General features: G+C 36.0%; 1 protein-coding gene across 1 annotated transcript; it reads right to left on the minus strand.

Annotated features, from left to right (window-relative positions):
- Positions 1–2,912: 2,912 nt before the first annotated feature.
- Positions 2,913–7,771, minus strand: LOTGIDRAFT_153370 (hypothetical protein; the record flags this gene model as incomplete). Its single annotated transcript, XM_009057269.1, has 3 exons — positions 2,913–2,981; positions 3,276–3,598; positions 7,378–7,771. 3 exons carry the CDS (start codon positions 7,769–7,771, stop codon positions 2,913–2,915), a joined length of 786 nt encoding a protein of 261 aa, XP_009055517.1.
- Between the last annotated feature and the right edge of the window lie 11,182 nt (positions 7,772–18,953).

Below are 18,953 nucleotides of genomic sequence, written 5' to 3' on the forward strand. Positions count from 1 at the left end.
TAAGGATAATCCTCATTTCTGATTTGTTAAAGCCTAATCTAGAAATCTGATTGGCGGATAGGACTTCTTGCATGTTGGTTGCTGATTGGCTAGGTCTCTGACAATGAGAACGCCGACATGTCCTTGTCCCAGAAACAAAGTATAATCTTGTTTGTATAAGTTAATTTAGCTGCGCTTAGAACAAAGAGGGATAAGTGTCAGGGCCGCAAGGTTTTAATAACTTTAGACAATAGAAGTTTGATCAAGGTATTAATTGGCTTTCAATGTAAACTATTAGCACCTGCCCTTATCCATCCTAATGATACATTGTGTAACAATTCCTCCCTTTCTTTATAAATTTAAGCTGTATTACAGCTTAAATTAACAAAACATTAAAAATTATATAAAAGAAATAACTAAGACGGTAACAAAATATAAAAAGAAAAATCACTTGGAACATGCGGTCTGAACAGTCAATAGAATAATTGTTCAAGTATGAGTTAATGTATATACACAAGGTTTTAAGAAGAAAAGAAAAAACCTTAACTGTACTGTTCGTATGTACACACTGAGAATAATGAACTCCACATTCACTAAATTTTGAATCGGTAACGCGAGACACACATCAATGATAAATAATAAATTCCAAATCATTATTGAGGCGACACGTCATAATCATAAGAACACTGAATTTAAAACTAAAGTGTACACCAGAAATATGGCGAAGTATAACCATCCAAGGCTGGAAGTTTAGTAAGTAAAATATACTGTTGATAAGTAATACCATTCAAATATCTGGAACTTTGGTAAGTTAAATATACCGTTGATAAGTAATACCATTCAAATATCTTGAACTTTGGTAAGTAAAATATACCGTTGATAAGTAATACCATTCAAATATCTGGAACTTTGGTAAGTTAAATATACCGTTGATAAGTAGTACCATCTGAACTATTGGTAAATATGACCATGAAAAGATCTGGACTGCTGGTACACTGCGAAGCTTTATTGTGTGTTTTCTGTGGCTAACTGGAGTGTGGGATAAATATGTTTCACCATTCCTTCTTTAACCATTTCCTCTTCTATTATCAAGGGTGTTGGGGTAGTGTTCTCCCTATTTTGCGTATGTCCGCTAACAGCTTTAGCTGACACCCTCTTTCGTATGACTTCATACTGGATAGAGTCACCTTCTTTGTTCTTATACCGTTTGGCTGAGTGGTGGAGTTTAGATCGGACACATAGTACGATACACGATATGATAAAAATACTCCCAATGAAAAGCCCTATCCCTGTTGATAAAAAATGCCAATGGGGCCATGGTTTGTCCTCTACTAATACATCATGAGTTTTATGTAATGTGGAAATGAGGGAGGTAATAGGTATTTGTTTTATATCGCGAAGACGGTCCGGCAGGGAAGGGATGGAAGTATTAGGAAAAGCAGAGCGCAATGGTTGCCATAAATGGATGCGTGATAATTTGAAACGAGTTTTGAGACTCTGAAATGATTGCTGTGAATGAAAACGACTTTCTTTTGAAAATAAGGCGAAAGAGTAAGGAGTGCATTGGAAGCGGAACATGTCATGTTTAACTTGATTAGCTCGAGGGGTGGGTGAGCCGTAATTTGAAAATCGTTATTGAACAATTTCTGGTTATATAACGAGAAATGAAGGGGTTCACGGATAGCGATAGCCCAGACACCGTCTACTAAATAAGTAGCTTTGGGAAAGACTGTTTTTGGTTGCACTGTGATATTACAAACTTTATTGGTTAGCTTATGGTTTTTCATGAAAAGGGCCGTAATACAAAGTTTACTTAAATTGATGGGGTAAAGAAGACTCTAAACAGAACAAAAACGAAGAAGTTTATAGGAACAGCGGTCAACTTCGCCCGGTTGTAAAAGGGCAAATAGCGTTCGTTCCGTGTTTACAGCGCAATATTGACTTTCAAGTTCATATAGCGCAACCATTGTTTTAAGGTCATTCGTATCATTAGTAACGCGTTTCGAATTAAATGGGATAGGTAAATTATGAGCTTGAAAGATTTGGAGTTTACGATTAGAGTCAAGTAAGGGTATATTAAATATTATCAATAAAGTATCCGACGATAACACCGCAGAACATGTTAAAAATTTGTAATACTTCCAAAGGTCAACGACTGGATCCACAGGTAAATGAACTGAATTGGGTAAGTGTGAACTAATCGTAGCTAACAACGACTTAAGGTCAGTGGGCGAAATTGTACTCGGAGAAATATGCCCAAGAGATAACATATTTAATTGTAGGTGGTCGAAATAGTGTAGTCCCTGAACAACAAGATTTTGCAATTCGGTTTAGTTAATTTTATATGATTATTGGAGAAATCCTTTGATCTTGTTAACTTCTTGAGTAATATTAGTTAAGAGGCTATCAACATGGGTTTCGAAAGATTTTAAATTGTAAACTAATGCGTTAATTGACGCTCTATTCTTGGCAATTTCTATTTTTGAAGTATTTAGAATAGAAAGACTTTTATCAAGGACATGGATAATATCGCTTTGTTTCGCAGCTAGTCTATTTATATTAACATTAATAACATGTAAATCTGATTTGGAAACCGTGCCGAATAGAAAACTTAAAGCTTTGCCCACAATGGGCAGAAGTGCTCGACGAGGTCGCTTGCTATGCAATAAAGTGTATTGCGAGGCACGAAGTATCAAGTCGTCATACTGCTTGTGGACAATACGAATTTGTTGCAAATTAACGGATAATAATTTGGTAAAGAAGATATCTTCGGTTTGGGTTGAATAATTATGAATAACTTTATATAATGAGGAAAATGCCTTGGGCGCGTCCGTCTTAAGAGAGGAGATGAAACTTTGGGAGGGTTAACAAATGTTACCAGCCAGCGTGATCGTGACAAACTAAACTCGCTTATAGGTCGAAAGATGACATTTTCATAAATATGAAAACTGTCGCTCAAGCCAAACAGTATAAATGCAAAAAGAAGGGAATTTCTCATCTTCCTATTATAAAAAAAATAAGATCATATTAATAATCAACTCAACATACATAAAAATGGGACTAAAATGGGTCATAACTATTTACATTGAATATAATACAGATGAAGCTTAATTATTGTCGAGCATGCCAAGACTACCCGAAAGTAAATTTTTCAAATCCGTGTTCTTAGGTTGAGATTCCTTTGTCTTGTCTATCAAAACCGAGTTAACAGTGTCATCACCGCCAGGATTCGTTTGGGATTCATTATCCTTTGACAACAACGTAATCACGGGGCTGATCGGTAATTGTGAACTTACTAGAGTATCAACCTCCATAGTTTCGACCGCAGAATTTTCCGGCGACAGGGGTCGAGTAGCGCGAATGCGATTGGCCAACTCCATAAGAGGTATATCATCTTCAGAAGATGAATTAGCACGAGTGTGGCGAGATGCCTTTACTAAATCAAACAAGTCATCATCCTCTGTGGCACTTCCATCACTGGAAGAATCGCTTGAGCTTTCGGGGGTTACAACGTAATTAGCATTTCGATGACGATGATCATCGTCGGGTTTGGGAATCTCCCAATTCTCAATATTGGCTAGACGCAAATCCTCTGCATGAGATTTAGTTGTAGTGCCGTCTAATTGATTTTTTATGATAAATGAAAGTGGCGATCTATTATTCTATAGTATGGTTTCCATTTGCCCTGGAGTTAACTTGTGCGCAAGTGATTTTTAACATAAACTGGATCACCTACTTGAAAATTAACCGATTTGGAGTTTGTATCGGCGTATTTAGCTTGACGGCGTTTAGCTTTCTTTAGGTTTTGGTGAACTAACATAAAGGATTTATGTTGATTTTCAAGCGCAATTTTGTGAAAATCTTTCCCTAAATATTTCCGTCGGGGTTTTAACAGGTTATCGATAGGGAGCACGACATCGCGATTATACAAAAGATAAAATGGAGAGAAACGTGAAGATTCACTAATATTAAAACGGACGGCTGCTAAAGTTTGGTTGAGGTACAAATCCCAAGTATCAAGCTTATTTTCCATTTTCTTGGAGAGAACGTCATGGATGGTGCGATGAAATCGTTCTACCTTGGCATTACTCTGTGGATGGTAGTATGAGGTAGTAACGTGGCTAATGTTTAATTCCGCCAAAGTTTCGTGCATAATTTTGTTCTCGTTTTCTGTTCCGTTTTCAGTGACTAATTGAAGGGGTGTTCCAAAACGAGGAAAATTTTCTTCTAAAAGGAGATGAGCGACATTTGCGGCAGATTTATCTTTGACTGGGAAAGCTTCTGGCCATCCACTATACCAGTCAACAAAAGAAATGATATACTTATTTCCGGAGAGAGAGATAGGATAAGGACCGGAAAGGTCAAGGGATATTTTTGCAAATGGGTAAGGGGGAATGTCCGTTTCCTGTAGTGGTGGTTTGATTTTCTGCAGGGAGCGCGTTTGACATGGTACGCACTCATATTGAGACATATTGATAAATTGGGCCAGTAATATTTTTTTGCAATCATGCTATATGTTTTATCGATACCAAGATGAAATAAGTTATGATATTGTTTAAGAATTTCGTTCTTTAGGTGAACAGAGACATAGAGTCGAGGAGTGGGTTCGGTATCGCCATGCGAAAGGTAATGCAGAGTATTGTTGATGAGAATGTATTTGTTATGGATGGCGGGGACTTCCTTTTCGCCTTCTAACTGGGAGATAATTTTAGACATTTCTTTATCTTTGGATTGCTCAGAAAGCATGTCACAACCTTCAACGGTGATGTCCTCCTGTTCAGACGATGCAGGGGATACCTCACATTTCACAAATTCTTTAAATCTATTAGAGTTTATTGCGTTAATTTCGAATGTGTGATCATTTATATCGGGTTCTTCCTCATGCGTTGGGGAAGCAGGATTTGGATTTTGGGATATACGGCTAAGAAAATCGGCTATAACGTTTTGTTTTCCTGGAAGATATTCAATAGCGCAATTATAGCCAGTAATGTAGAGAGCCCAAAGTTGAATTTTCTTATTTTGCATAGGCGAATCTAAGATATATTTCAAAGGTTTATGATCTGTTCTTATCACGAATTGGGCGTCATGCAGGTAATAATCATATTTTTGGAGAGCGTAATGTATGGCATAGCATTCTTTTTCGATAGTAGACCAACGAGTTTGCGTGTCGGACAATTTATGCGAAAGGAGATATATAGGGGATTCAATTTCTTTGCCACCAGCAGTTGTTTGAGTTTGAACTAAACAAGCTCCTATACTATAGTTACTTGTATCCGTATAAAGAGTGTACGGTTTATTGGGATCGGGGTAAGTTAACAAAGGAATGGAGGTAAGATGATCTTTCAGTTTCTGAAACGCTAAACGACATACCCTATTTCATTCAAATTTAACACGTTTTCTCGTTAACGCTCTTAAAGGTTCCGCGATTTGAGAGAAGTTCGGAATGAACCGGCGATAATAACCGCACATTCCAATAAAGCTACGAATGTCTTTAACCGAGCGTGGTTCCTGAAGATCATTAATGGCACTTACTTTTGCGGGATCGGGTTTAATACCATTCGGTGTAATAATGAAGCCTAAATAGTCATCAGGATTTGCCAGTATCCAGACTTTAAATCCAATATGGAAAAATAAGACTTATTATGAAGCTGTGAAAGAATGTCGTCAATCAATGGCAGGGGGTAGGAGTTGGGTTTTGTAATTTGATTGAGCTTTCGGAAATCGACACAAAAATGCTTAGAACCGTCCTTTTTCCAACAATGACGATTTGAAAACTCCATGGTGATTGAGAGGGACGTATGACTTTGGCATCGAGCATTTCATCTAGTGCATTATCAACAGTGGCGCGTTGGTTTATAGGAGTGCGGTACGGTCTCATTTTTATGGGTGGGTGAGAACCGGTATTGATATTCATCTTGCAGTCTCTGTTTGGGTTAACTCTAAATCCGTCTTTGCAAATAAATCTTGATTTTTAGTTAGAAAGTCGTGCATTAAAGAGCTATGTTCAGGCGGGACATTTATTTTATCAACATCATTGGTCATAGATGGCTGAGAATTAATGGAGGAAATTTCATCGAGCGCATTCACAGAATTAGATTCAACATTTTCTACACGACCTACTACACAGCCTTTACGCAAATAAAACGTCCTATTAGTGGTGTTAGTTAAAGCAAGCGTAAATTTATTATGAGGTTTCGCAACATTTAATTTTAATCCAGGTTGGTGGCATAGAAAGCCTTGATCCACGGGAGTAATTACATACAAACTCGAAATTGTTAAATTGGCGACACTTTTGACTCTAGCGGCACACATTACTGATTGTTGAGGTTTGATTTTAACAGGAGTTGTTAAGCGTAGGATAGAGGAAATGTGTGCGTCCTGAACTAACGGGATATACTCGTTGTTAACACGTAAACAACCTAAATCATAGTACAATCGAACACCGTGTATAGCAGTCAATCACGTCCTAGAATAAAATTTCTATTTATATTTGAACCAAAATAAAAATTTGCGGGTTAGCGCCGTATTGCCTAGCCGAAAAGACAAATTAATATACCCATGAGTGACTAAAGATCCGCCGTTAACAGATTGCAATCCAATGTCCGTCTGAAGCAAGGAAGGCTTATTTGGAAGTTTAGTATAAACGTTATGATTGATGATACTGCAATCGGCACCACTATCAATAAGTGAGCGATAACGTTGTTTACTCAGTTTAAGAAGACAAGAACTTGGATTTTGGGATAAATTTAAATTGAAAATTGGCATATTATTGGATGAGCTCTTTTCATTAGCTTCAACATGAAAAGAGCTTTTTAGTTTAAAGGTTGACTTGGGTACTAGGAGCGACCTTTTTGATTAAACGTTGGGCGGGAGTATTGCTGTTGGAATGACGGTTTAAATGAACAGTTGCGGCTGCTGTGCCCTGGGTTATTACAAGTCCAACACACGATTGACCGATGTGGATTTGGAAAAGTAGACACTCTTTGATTAGAGTGAAAAGAGCGTGTGGGAGCATGATGATCCGTGGCATTTGTTGAAAAGGTATTGACATGACCACGTGGACGCTGGTTAGAATGGCAGTCATTTGATCAATGGCCAAAACGATTGCAATGAGAGCATCGACGTTGTGGTCCGACATGATCTACTTCCATGGGTTCGGAGTAGCGTGTATTGTCGATGGGGAATGCGTCAGACCTGAGAGCAAAGCGAGACCGAATATTTTGTTCTCCCATAGCGCTAACAACGGCTGTCTGAAGAGTTGCTGGGTTTTCTCTAAGTAATTTAAGTTTGAGATAATCTTTACTGAGTCCGTTTATAAATATTGTAATAAGCTGGCGTTGGACAGGGACGAGGTCTATTTCAGAAGACGAATAGGCTTTCGAAGCTAAAGTTAATAACCGTTCGGCAAAGATTTGCACATTTTCCTCACTCTAGCAGTTTGTAATATAACAAGGGCATGTTGAGCATCTGTTATGGTATCAAAGCGCGTTGCTAATTCCCTTTTTACTTGTCCCCAAGAACTATGGGCGTGTTCTGGTAAATATCTAGCCAAAAAATCGCTGACTGTACTAGAACTTGTTTGATAAGCTATATATTTAATTTTAGCGTCTGGTATATCAGCCAATAATGCATACTTTTGGATGCTTTTTATCCAATCGGAATAATGTTTTGGATCACCGGCAAAATGGTCTACGAGGTGGGAAACGCCATGATGTTTTAAAGTAGTGGACAAACCTATCAATTCCCCAGTTAAATTTTGGAATAACGTACTAATATCGGACTCCGTAGCCATGATACAGAACAAAAGAAGAATTTCGTACCTCGTATTTCAAGTCTGAAAGTAATTGGATTGTCCACCACTCAATTTTCTTGTAGGATTTACATCGCATTCACGTTGTGAGACTGGTCACGGGCATCAATTAGTCATATGTAACACATAAGACTATGGTTGTTTCATAACATTTATTCTTGGTCATCTGTCTACAGGTTACAACAGCTAACTAATAGGTTACAACATCTAACTCATAGGTTACAACATCTAGGTTATCTTGGTCACGTGGTCAAGAGGACAAACCACCTTCCTAGCTGTCAATTTGGGAACTGATCATCTACGTGATCTTTTGCCGGTCTCTTTCAGCCTGAGGATCATCCTTCTTTCTGATTGGTTAAAACCAAATATAAATATTTCAGCATTAGGATAATCCTCATTTCTGATTTGTTAAAGCCTAATCTAGAAATCTGATTGGCGGATAGGACTTCTTGCATGTTGGTTGTTGATTGGCTAGGTCTCTGACAATGAGAACGCCGACATGTCCTTGTCCCAGAAACACAAAGTATAATCTTGTTTGTATAAGTTAATTTAGCTGCGCTTAGAACAAAGAGGGATAAGTGTCAGGGCCGCAAGGTGTTAATAACTTTAGACAATAGAAGTTTGATCAAGGTATTAATTGGCTTTCAATGTAAACTATTAGCACCTGCCCTTATCCATCCTAATGATACATTGTGTAACATGGTTTAGTAATCCCATCATGTGTGCGTTTCCTGGTAACAGGAATCTGATTATTAGGAAGGCCTTGTACAGCATTCAACGATGTAAAGGCAGTGCACATCTTCTCAATATTTTGAGAAATCAAGTTCTAAAAGTTTGTCTTCCTCTGTAGTAGAAAGCACATCAGCCGAGACGGCTGTATGTGACTTGCGTAAACTCGCCATTGCTGGAGTAGAACTTTGTCAGCAATATTGGCCGTATGTCCAAAAAACGTAAAAAAGTTTATAAAAGGACGTGAAATTGTGTTATAACCTGGAGCGAAAGTTTCTAACTCACATACCAAACGACTTATTATAAAATAGAGTCTATTTTATAACAAATATCAAAGGATTATTTCGATAAAAATTTATGAGATAAAAGATTTTGTGTTCTATAGCGAAGCACGCCGAAAACTGACATCTACTGCGCATGCCTTATCTCACATGGTTTCCGGAGTAACGTAGCAATAGTGTGAAGTAGAATTCGCTAACCGAGATTATAAAATCAAAAATGGCGACTCATTCGAGTCGAGTAGAGAAAAAAATAGTAGTTCGACCGCATTCAACGTATGTATTATAGTAGGATGGCACTGTTTTACACGACTGCCAATCTCATTAAACAAACCATGTAGGCTATCCGAACAGCAAAATGAAACCTGAAATCCAAACGTCATTTTGGTCATCGTGTTCAAACCACACCCTCGTTAGTCATCCTTCCTCAAGACCGTGGTAATACAGGTGATAAAAATTACATATTCATAGTTAAATATTGTCGAATCAAAATGGCCCCTGCAGTCTGGTAGTAAAATTGAGGTCAACCAAACCATATCACTCGTTTTAATTCTTTCTTTGCGAACGAAAACAAAATGAAAGCAGTGTGCCATTAGGCCTACATATTTGATTTATATGGACAGTAGAGAATTGAGTAAGATTTTCGGCAAAGAGTTAAAGCCGGGAGAAAATCAAATCTTACTTTGGAATATTTACTTGGAAAGAATGTATTCTTATCTCTTCAAACGAAGTGTAGTGGGCTTAGTTTAATACGGGTCAATAAGAAGTGAAGTGGTGGTCGATGAAAAAAAAGAAAAAATAGATATGAGATATAGTGATAGAGAAAGGGAAGGTAATGCTCGGTTATAGGGTATAGAGTTGAGAATTTTAAGAGGATTGTTGTTGAAAAAAGTTGGTCGATCACTGAAATTCATGAAAATGAGCAAAAAAAGTTGAGATATTGGCTGTAACTTAAGTTAGCTTGTTGTTTTGTTTGGATTTTTTTAAGAGAAATATAATTAGGAGATGATCAATACAAAAGTAGTTTTTTGAGCTGGAAACTCTAGTCATAGAGAAAAAAATTTCAGGGCTGCTATATTCGGTCAAAAAAAATAAATAAAAAAATAAAAAAAGTAATAAATAATAAATTTAGAGTGATTGAGTGCTTACGGACAAGGCAAACGGATTGTGTTAATCCTTAGGGTTACTTGTTTCTTGTAGGAGTCAGGTGTTTTTGACAGAGAGAAATTGAAGAGAAGAATAGTTCAGTTACATGATATGATCGGATGTAAAAAATAAAATATTCAGAAGGACAATTAGAACTCAAGTCATTTTCTCCACTATGTGTCCATAACAAACCATCGATTCCATATCAACTTCTTCTTCCGCTGGGGAATGTAGTTGCTCTCTTCGTCGAGCAGCGTCTTCCTTGGGTAGTTTGATTGGACAGTTAAAGGATAAAATATTCAGAAGGACAATTAGAACTCAAGTCATTTTCCCCACTATGTGTCCATAACAAACCATCGATTCCATATCAGCTTCTTCTTTAGCTGGGGAATGTAGTTGCTCTCTTCGTCGAGCAGCGTCTTCCTTTGGTAGTTTGATTGGACAGTTAAAGGACCATTTTTATGGCATCTTTGATTATAAATCGTCAGAAAAATAGAGCAGAATTTGACAATGGTCTCAAGCAAACAAACCACGTCTTTGTTTTTAGAAAATATATTAAGTCTATCTAGATATATTCGGTATAATTTGGCTAACCCGGTACTAACTAGTAAGAATAGGTATTTGTTGGACACAGACGATGCATTTTTTTTTTAGATTTATTGGCTTTTCGGAGGATAAGGCTGGAGATCTTGCAATATTGAAAACTGAACAGTTAACTATTTGCCCGAGAAAGATCCGGTCTCGTCTTCGGCCATGAATAGTCTTCTTAAAAAACATTTGCAAAGTGCTGGTTTGTTAGAAGTGGAAACTACGCACGGGGCGAGAGGAGGTTCTTGCTCCATGACGTTGAAACTGTTTGTGTGTCAGAAAAAAATATCTAAATGCTAAGCAAGTATATTTGTGTCTAAACTTTAGTAGCTAACAATTCTTCAGCACTGTCAGTGGCCAAAAATGGAGTAAACGTTGAAACAAAGGGAATGTCGATGATGAGTGCAGATTTAAGTGGATGGACTGATCTTGACGGTATTTTAACCTGTTTACTTTTCAGAGTATTATTGAGTAGCAGCTGGAGGATATGAAAAAGGCACTGGAGAAGCAATAGAAAGCGATAGATTATGACTCGGATGATAGCGCCCCTACATCAAGTGAAAGAATTCGATAGTAGAATTTCTGTTTTCAAACCCGATGTGTTTTTGCAGGTTGATAACTCTGGAGCAACGTGGTAGAAAGGCCTATCATCTTTTGTTTTGCAACGTTACAATCATAATAAATATCATCCTATGGTTGGGAGTTTTACCGAAATATGTTCGCTCTTTTTCAGGAGCTAAGAATATTTCTGTCCACCCCTCCATGGTTTGATAATGGTCAAAGACGAGGTCATGGAATGAGGGGTTACAATTGCAACCAAAATGAACATATTGCAAGATTTGGTCCAAGCAAAAAATAAGGTTGAATGTGTATATTACAATGTATAATTTGTGTAATTGTAGACCAAGGATCTGTTTCATATATTTGTCATATAATGGAAAGCCATTGGTATTTGCTAATCACCCATCCACAGAGGAAGTGATAAGGGAAGGCTTGCATTCTATACCGTTAGGAGTACTGATGATTTTAAAGCGGGGAATATGCACAATTTTCCATCTGAATGAAAAAGGATCGCCCAAGGTAATACCTCTGAAAACATAGATATTTTGGATATTATAAAATGGCATTAGATATTCTAGCGATTTTACCCCGTCTAAATTCTTTAAGAATTCTCATTATTGCGTTGACCTCTGTGCTTTTATAGATGCTGAAATAAGAAATCGACTTAAAACTGGATCAGTTGTTGATAACGCAAGTAAACCTTACCTTATATCAACCCTGACTATAGAACCAAATAAACCCAGGTTTTGTCTAGATCTTAGATTCTAAAATCTGTGGATGAGAAACACCCTATTTTCATTTCCGTACCGAAAATTGTGGAAAATTCCTATCTATCTAAGGTTGATGATAACTCAGGCTATGATCATGTGTTATTGTCTATTGATTCTAGAAGATTGGCAAGGTTTAGTTTGGACGCAGGGCCCCGTTCCACTAACATTCTTACGCTTAAATTTGCGTAAGTTTATCTTACGAAAGAAAAGAACAAAATTTTCCGTTTCAATAAAAAAACTTACGCAAAAACAGTTCGTAAGTTTTTCTTAAACTTACGACAGGGTTTAGATGAGATTCTTGAGAGCTTATGGAAAATGGAAAATGGTGAATATTGGTGGTCGATGTGGTGAAGGCACAATGGACACAGGCTGTAATGTGTAATTTGCTCTGATATTGAATTGTGACAAGGACATGTTGAAGTAAATCTGTGAGAATTTTGAAAGGGATCGATTCAGCTGAGATATTTACCGTCAAACTTGGGGACGTTTTTTGAGACACATGTCTTTTGGATTATTTGTCATGCCTACTGTCTTGGATATTATTTATTATTACTGTAATGTTGTCTATGTAATGTAGCCAATGCTATAGGTCTAGTCCTATATTGGAACTCTTCTGTGTTTAATGTGTAATTGGTATATTTGTGTTTGTATTTGCATCTTATATGTGTGATAAAAAAAAGTTCTTTGAAAATATCGTTTTATATTTCTTTAAGGTTTTAGCAACTCTACACTTTTTAGCGTTGGGCAGCTGTTTAACCACTGTTGGTGATGTCCATGGAATTTCAAAAACTTCAACCAGTAGAGCGATTGGAAGAGTGATTTGTTCTAGGGCAAAAGAGCACATTCATTTTCCAACTAATAATGACGACCTATTATAAATTACATAACAATTCTACGAAATAGCTGGCATGCCACATTGTCTAGGGTGCATTAATGGCACCCAGATTGAAATTGTTGCACCTATTGGCGATGATAAACATCATTATGTGTGCAGAAAAGGCTATCATAGCTTAAACTAAACTAAAGTTCCTGAATGTTGTTGCCAAATAGCCTGGTTCTACTCATGACGCCTTTATTTGGAACAACTGCAGGTAAAAATCAACTACTGTTTTAATGCTTATTATAAAAAATATGATTTATAAATCAAATCGGTTAAAAGTATTGTAAAGAGGTTTTCTAAAGTTTAGATGTGTACTGGGGACACTTAAGGAATCAATATGCACTATTCCAATTTCCATTCCGACAGTCTTAATTTTAGTAGAATTGCAAGAACCACAGACGTCTGAATGAAAATTGGAATAGCGCAAATCCATTCTCTCTCAATTTCCCCAATATACATATAAAGTTTAGAAAACCTTTCAACCATCACTTTAAGACGACATTAATAAGAAGAATAATTATCACTTAAGAATAAGACATTAGGCGAAAAAGTCGTTCTAGCAAGTGGGCTACATACCGGTACATGTAAACAAAATCAACAACAAATATTGGTTACAAGAAATATAAAATTGATATCAAAAGATTTATGTATCGGGTGTCTCAATAAAAATGTCCCCAACTGTACCGGTAAGTATCTCAGCTATTGGTAAACCATCTCTTTCAAAATGCTCACAAATATACTTGAAGATGTCGTCCAGTCCTGAAAATATGAGAGCCATCGAATGAAAATTGTAATATTACTACCCCAAACAAAATAGCATGTCAAAAAATCCGATATTGAAAAATATACCTATTTCAACCTGTGTTCAATGTGCCCTCCACAATTTCAACCACCAATTTCAACAGTTTTTTCAATCCTAGGCTGCTGTCAAGTATCTCATCTAATGGCACCATCTTCCAAGAAGCGACCATCCTGTCTTTCAGTTTCTGTTCAGTCCATGTGTTCCGCTAACCCAAGAACACATTTTCCTTAAGAGAATCCCATATGATTCGGAATCAGTACCGGTGCCGGCTGAATAAGAACTGAAAGGCAGAGAGGCCGCCTCTTCGGAGAAGGTACCTTCAGATGAGATCTGTGACAGCACCTCCAGATAGGAAAACGATTGATATTGGTGGTGAAAGTGGTAGAGGGTACGTTGAATTCAGGTTGAAATAAGTCATTTGCTCCGATATTTTTTGACGTGCTATTTTCTTCTACACTTTTGTTGATGACTTCGTATTTTCAGGGTTGAATAACATGTTGAAGAAAATCTGTAAGAATTTTGATAGAGATTGGTTTACCAACGAGAGAGATACTTCACGTCAAACTTGGGGACGTTTTTTTTGTGTCACATATATATATATATATATATACATGTATACAAATTTCATAAAATTTTTTGCAACAAAGTAGATCACCTCTATTTACAAATATTTCAACTGCAGATCTAAAAAAATAAACGAAATATTCTACATGTTATAAAGATGGAGTCAATCAATGAAAACCCAGCCTTAAAAATAGTAATAAAACTAACAACAATCATAACAATAACTGCGAGAAAAAAATGCCGCCTGTTCCCCTTAAAACTGTTCTGATCGTCTTAGAATGAATTTGCAAGTCTTAAGATTACTAGTATACATATAACACACTTCCAGATTGTGTAATTTGTTGTCGTCTGGTATGTGTTTACCTTTGGGCAACCAAACAGATTTTTTCTTGTCTTATATTTTTCAGCATTTATGATTAGCCAACTGGAGAACTAAATGGCAAAGATTTTTTATTGGGAGATAGTGGATATCCTCTTTCGAAATCCCTATTAACTCCTCTGACCACCTGTCTTAATCGGAGAGAGGAACGATTTAACAGATCACACATGAAAACTAGGAATTGCATTGAGCGAGCATTTGGAGTTCTAAAAAGTCGATGGCGTTCTATATCTACCACGGGTGGGGCACTGTCGTATGCTCCTGAAAAGGCAGCGAAGATAATTTTGGCATGCTTTATTTTACATAACACCTGTATTGAAAATGATATCCCTTTCGAGAACCTGTAGAATATCAAGAAGACCAAAATATAATGATCAACCTCTCAATGATTCCATTGATGGAAGACAATATCGGTCCGCCCTTATTAACAGTAGATTTTTAATTGTTTTCGTTATGTTTATTTTTTTTTTATCTTTTTTTTTTTTTTGGGAACGTCCCTAGACAAAATCGAAAATGGTATGGCATGATTGTCTTCACCAAACATTTTTAAATGACCTGGAATCAAGAATGAATATCTAAAACTTAATTTTTGTTAAACCGGAAGTGTGTCATTGCATAATGTGCAAATATTTTGCATCAAGTCTGTAGGGCTTAATTATGGACCGATTTACCTGAAATTTTCTTTGATATGTTCATTGTTATAAGACGTATCTGGTAAGGCTAAAAAATTCAATTTTTAAATATTTTTGTCAAAAAAATTTGATCCAAAATTTTCAAAAAAACTCAAAATTTCTAACTCAGCCGCTAATTATCCGATTGATCTGAAATTCACAGGACATATACAGAATGTCCATACAAATAAATTTATACAATCAAAGTTTTTCTATCACTTCCGGTTTTTGCGAGAGAACTTCCGTTTTTTTATAATCACGCCTGGCACCCCCATTTCCGGTGTAAATTTTAGATGTTGGCAAAAACCATATATATTGTCTGTCAGAAGTGACCGGAAGTGATGCATAAGCCATCGCCTGACCAATTTTAGCAAAAAATTAATTAGTCCTCCATTTTTTATCCGATTTTTATGATTTTGGTGTCTATTAAAACCTTGTAACCTTGTCTACAGTTTGTTGGAACAGAATTTTGAATTTCGAATTTGAATTTTTATATAATTTTTTGAAAATTTAAAAGGCCACACCATGTGACCTTGACTTTCGATGACCTTGAAACTTTTACTGTAGGATGTTCTTGAACACAGCTATCCACAGGTGTACTCATATTGGTTGAAAAATATTAACTTCCGGTTTAATAGCCATTCAAAAATTAACATTTTGACAACTTTGGACGGCTGTATGACCTTTTCTAATAAACACAGAAAATTATTTTTTTCAATTTTGTAATTCCCTTTTGATTATCTTTTCAATGATATATGACAATAATCCAGTAAAATATGTTTGAAAAATATTGGGTTTTTTTTCGACTGAGGGTTCTAACTTACAATGTAATTAACTCCTAGCAATATGGTTTGTATATTCAGGATCTACTCAATTTTCTCTTTTCAACGATATGTGGCATAAAAGTGTTAAATGTTTATAAAAAATGTGATAAAAATCTGTAGATTGTGGGGATTAAAATGATTGACAGGTGTTATAACAGATTATATAATATGATAGGAAAGCTATCCATATGAACTTTTGACATGCAGGTGTGAAGTAGTAGACTTTTTTTTTTCAATTTTCACTTAAAATAATTTAACATACACTCATATAGAGTAGTGAATTTTTGATACATTAACCTGTTCGAATTTTTTCTGTACCATTAATAGAACTCTATCTGCAAGATACACACAACAGTTTTGGTTATTGGTGTTAGTTAGGCTGAGGGAATATAAGCAAACAGCGGGCTGTCTCTAGCAAACAATGACCGTGGAATCAGAATACAGAGCGGGATTCTAGCCCCAGGACTTAATCGCCTAGCAGGCACAAATTCAACTTCCGACTGCGCTAATCCTTAGCAATAAAAAGAAAGTGGCAATTTTATCTTCTGCTAAGATTATTATAGGTCATAAATAAATTAATCTAATTACACTATCTTTCAACTCTATAATAATTCACAGTTTCTTTTTTAAATTTTTTGCAAAATTTCCCCTTATGATAATAAAACATACACTTATTTAGAGCAGTGACTTTTTGATACATTAACTAGTTCGAATTTTGTCTGTTTGTATGCACCATTAATAGAACTCTATCTGCAAGATACATTATACAGCAATTTTTGGTGTTATGCTGAAGGGATGAAAGCAAACAACATTTATTGTCGTCTGTTAAGCTTATTATAGGTCATAAATAAATTAGACTAAATTATCTTTTGGCTCTATAATAATTCACATGTTTTTTCGAGTTGTGCTATATTTTCAGTTACAATATTTAAACAAACACTCATATAGAGCAGTGAATTTTCACTACATTTACATGTTCGAATTTACACGACCTTTGCAAAATGACGATGACAATACACCTCAAATTCCCGACATTTTATATGATAAAGGTCAAAATAGCAGAGTTCGCACTGAAACTGATATAAGCACTATTTCGAAAAGTGATGCTATTCCCTTACTTAGATCCCTGAATGAAATACAGTCTCAGGTTTTTTATGACGTTCGCCAGTATTGTCTGGACAAAGTTAATGGTATAAACCGCGATCCATTTAGAATCTTTGTTACTGGTTCAGCTGGTACCGGTAAATCTCACCTTATCAAATGTATTCAATAGAAGCGTCTCGAATTTTTGCGAAAACTGCGGAAAGTTTAGATGACATCACTGTTCTCTTAACCGCACCAACTGGGGTGAGTGCTTTTAATATTGGAGCGTCAACTATTCACTGCAGTTTTTCAATAAGAAAGGGGTTCTCATTTCCACCTTATCAACCATTGGGACAAGAAACTATTAATACATTAAGATGTAAATATCGCAACTTACAAATATTAATCATAGATGAAATTTCAATGGTAGCAGCTTTTTTTTACATTCATGGGCGATTAGGGCAAATAAAGGGTACCGATGAATTATTTGGAAATATCTGTGTCATATGTTATGGAGATATGTGGCAACTAAGAACAGTTAAAGGTAATAGTTTATGTCATGAAAGTGCCATAGACCTATGGAACGGTAATTTCAAACTTGTTGAACTTACAGAAATTATGAGACAAAAAGATGATTTAGCCTTTGCCCAAACATTGAATAGAATTGGACAAAGAAAAAAAAGTGAACCAATGCTTGCTTCCGACGTTAAAATGTTACAGAGTAGGGTAACTGGTAAAGAAGATGATTGTCTGCACATATTTTCTACTAATCAGCAAGTTGATGATTATAATTCTAGAATGATTGATGAAAAATGCCCGAATTCTGTGACCATCAGTGCTCTAGATTATTCAAAAGATTCACATGTATTAAAGTGACTGATACACCATTAGTGTCTTGCTTAAACATAGGTGTAGAGTGAAAAGTTATGTTAGTAAATAATTTAAATGTTTCTACTGGCTTGATAAATGGAAGTTTTGGTCAAGTAACATTCATTCAAACTGATCAGAATGATCAAATTGACAAAATTTTTTGTAAAATTTGATAATGCTAAAGTTGGAATAAATGAAGACAGTGTTCCACTTCCGCCAAATGTACCACGTGGTAGTATTGGTATTGAGAGATATGAAAGCCCTCATGTTAACTTTAAGGACAATGTTAGACGCCAGTTCCCATTACGTCTCTACTCAATGCAGTTATTATTCACAAAGTACAAGGTCTAAGTCTCGATAGAGGCGTAATATCACTTCATAAAATATTCCAAGCTGGTCAAGCCTATGTTGCGTTAAGCAGAGTAAAAACATTACAGGGTCTTACAATACAAGATTTTACGGAAAAAAACATATATTGTGATAAAAAAAATTGAATCGGCATTAGGAGCAATGGATACTTTTACAAAACCCATTGGCTAAAAAAATGTTCAGGGTTTATCTATTCATATAGAGGATTTACAAAACACAGGAAAATGCTAGAAGGTGATATCATTTGTTTAACAGAAACATGGCTAAATAATTCAATAACTCCAGCAAAACTAAAGTTAGATGGTTTCCGTCTTCACCACCACCCTCGAAGCGGCAGATAGGATGACACTAGTTTTCATCGGATTCGAATGAAATTTGGTGTGTTCATTTATATTGATGAGATCTTGGACAAAATCGATATTCACGATTTTTCGATGAACCGTTTTTGAGTTATTGCCCTTGACTTAGCCAAAACGCGTAAAAATTGGCTTGTGAACACAATAGAGACTACAGTTTTCATCCAATTTCAATGAAATTTGGTGCGAATATTTATAATGATGAGATCTTGGACAAGTTTGAATTTGACTATCTTTCGATGAATGGTTTTTGAGTTATTGCCCTTGATTAATAAAAAAACGCGTCAAAATTTG

The sequence above is a fragment of the Lottia gigantea genome (genome assembly GCF_000327385.1).
Source record: "Lottia gigantea unplaced genomic scaffold LOTGIsca_3, whole genome shotgun sequence".
NCBI classification, from domain to species: Eukaryota; Metazoa; Mollusca; class Gastropoda; family Lottiidae; genus Lottia; species Lottia gigantea.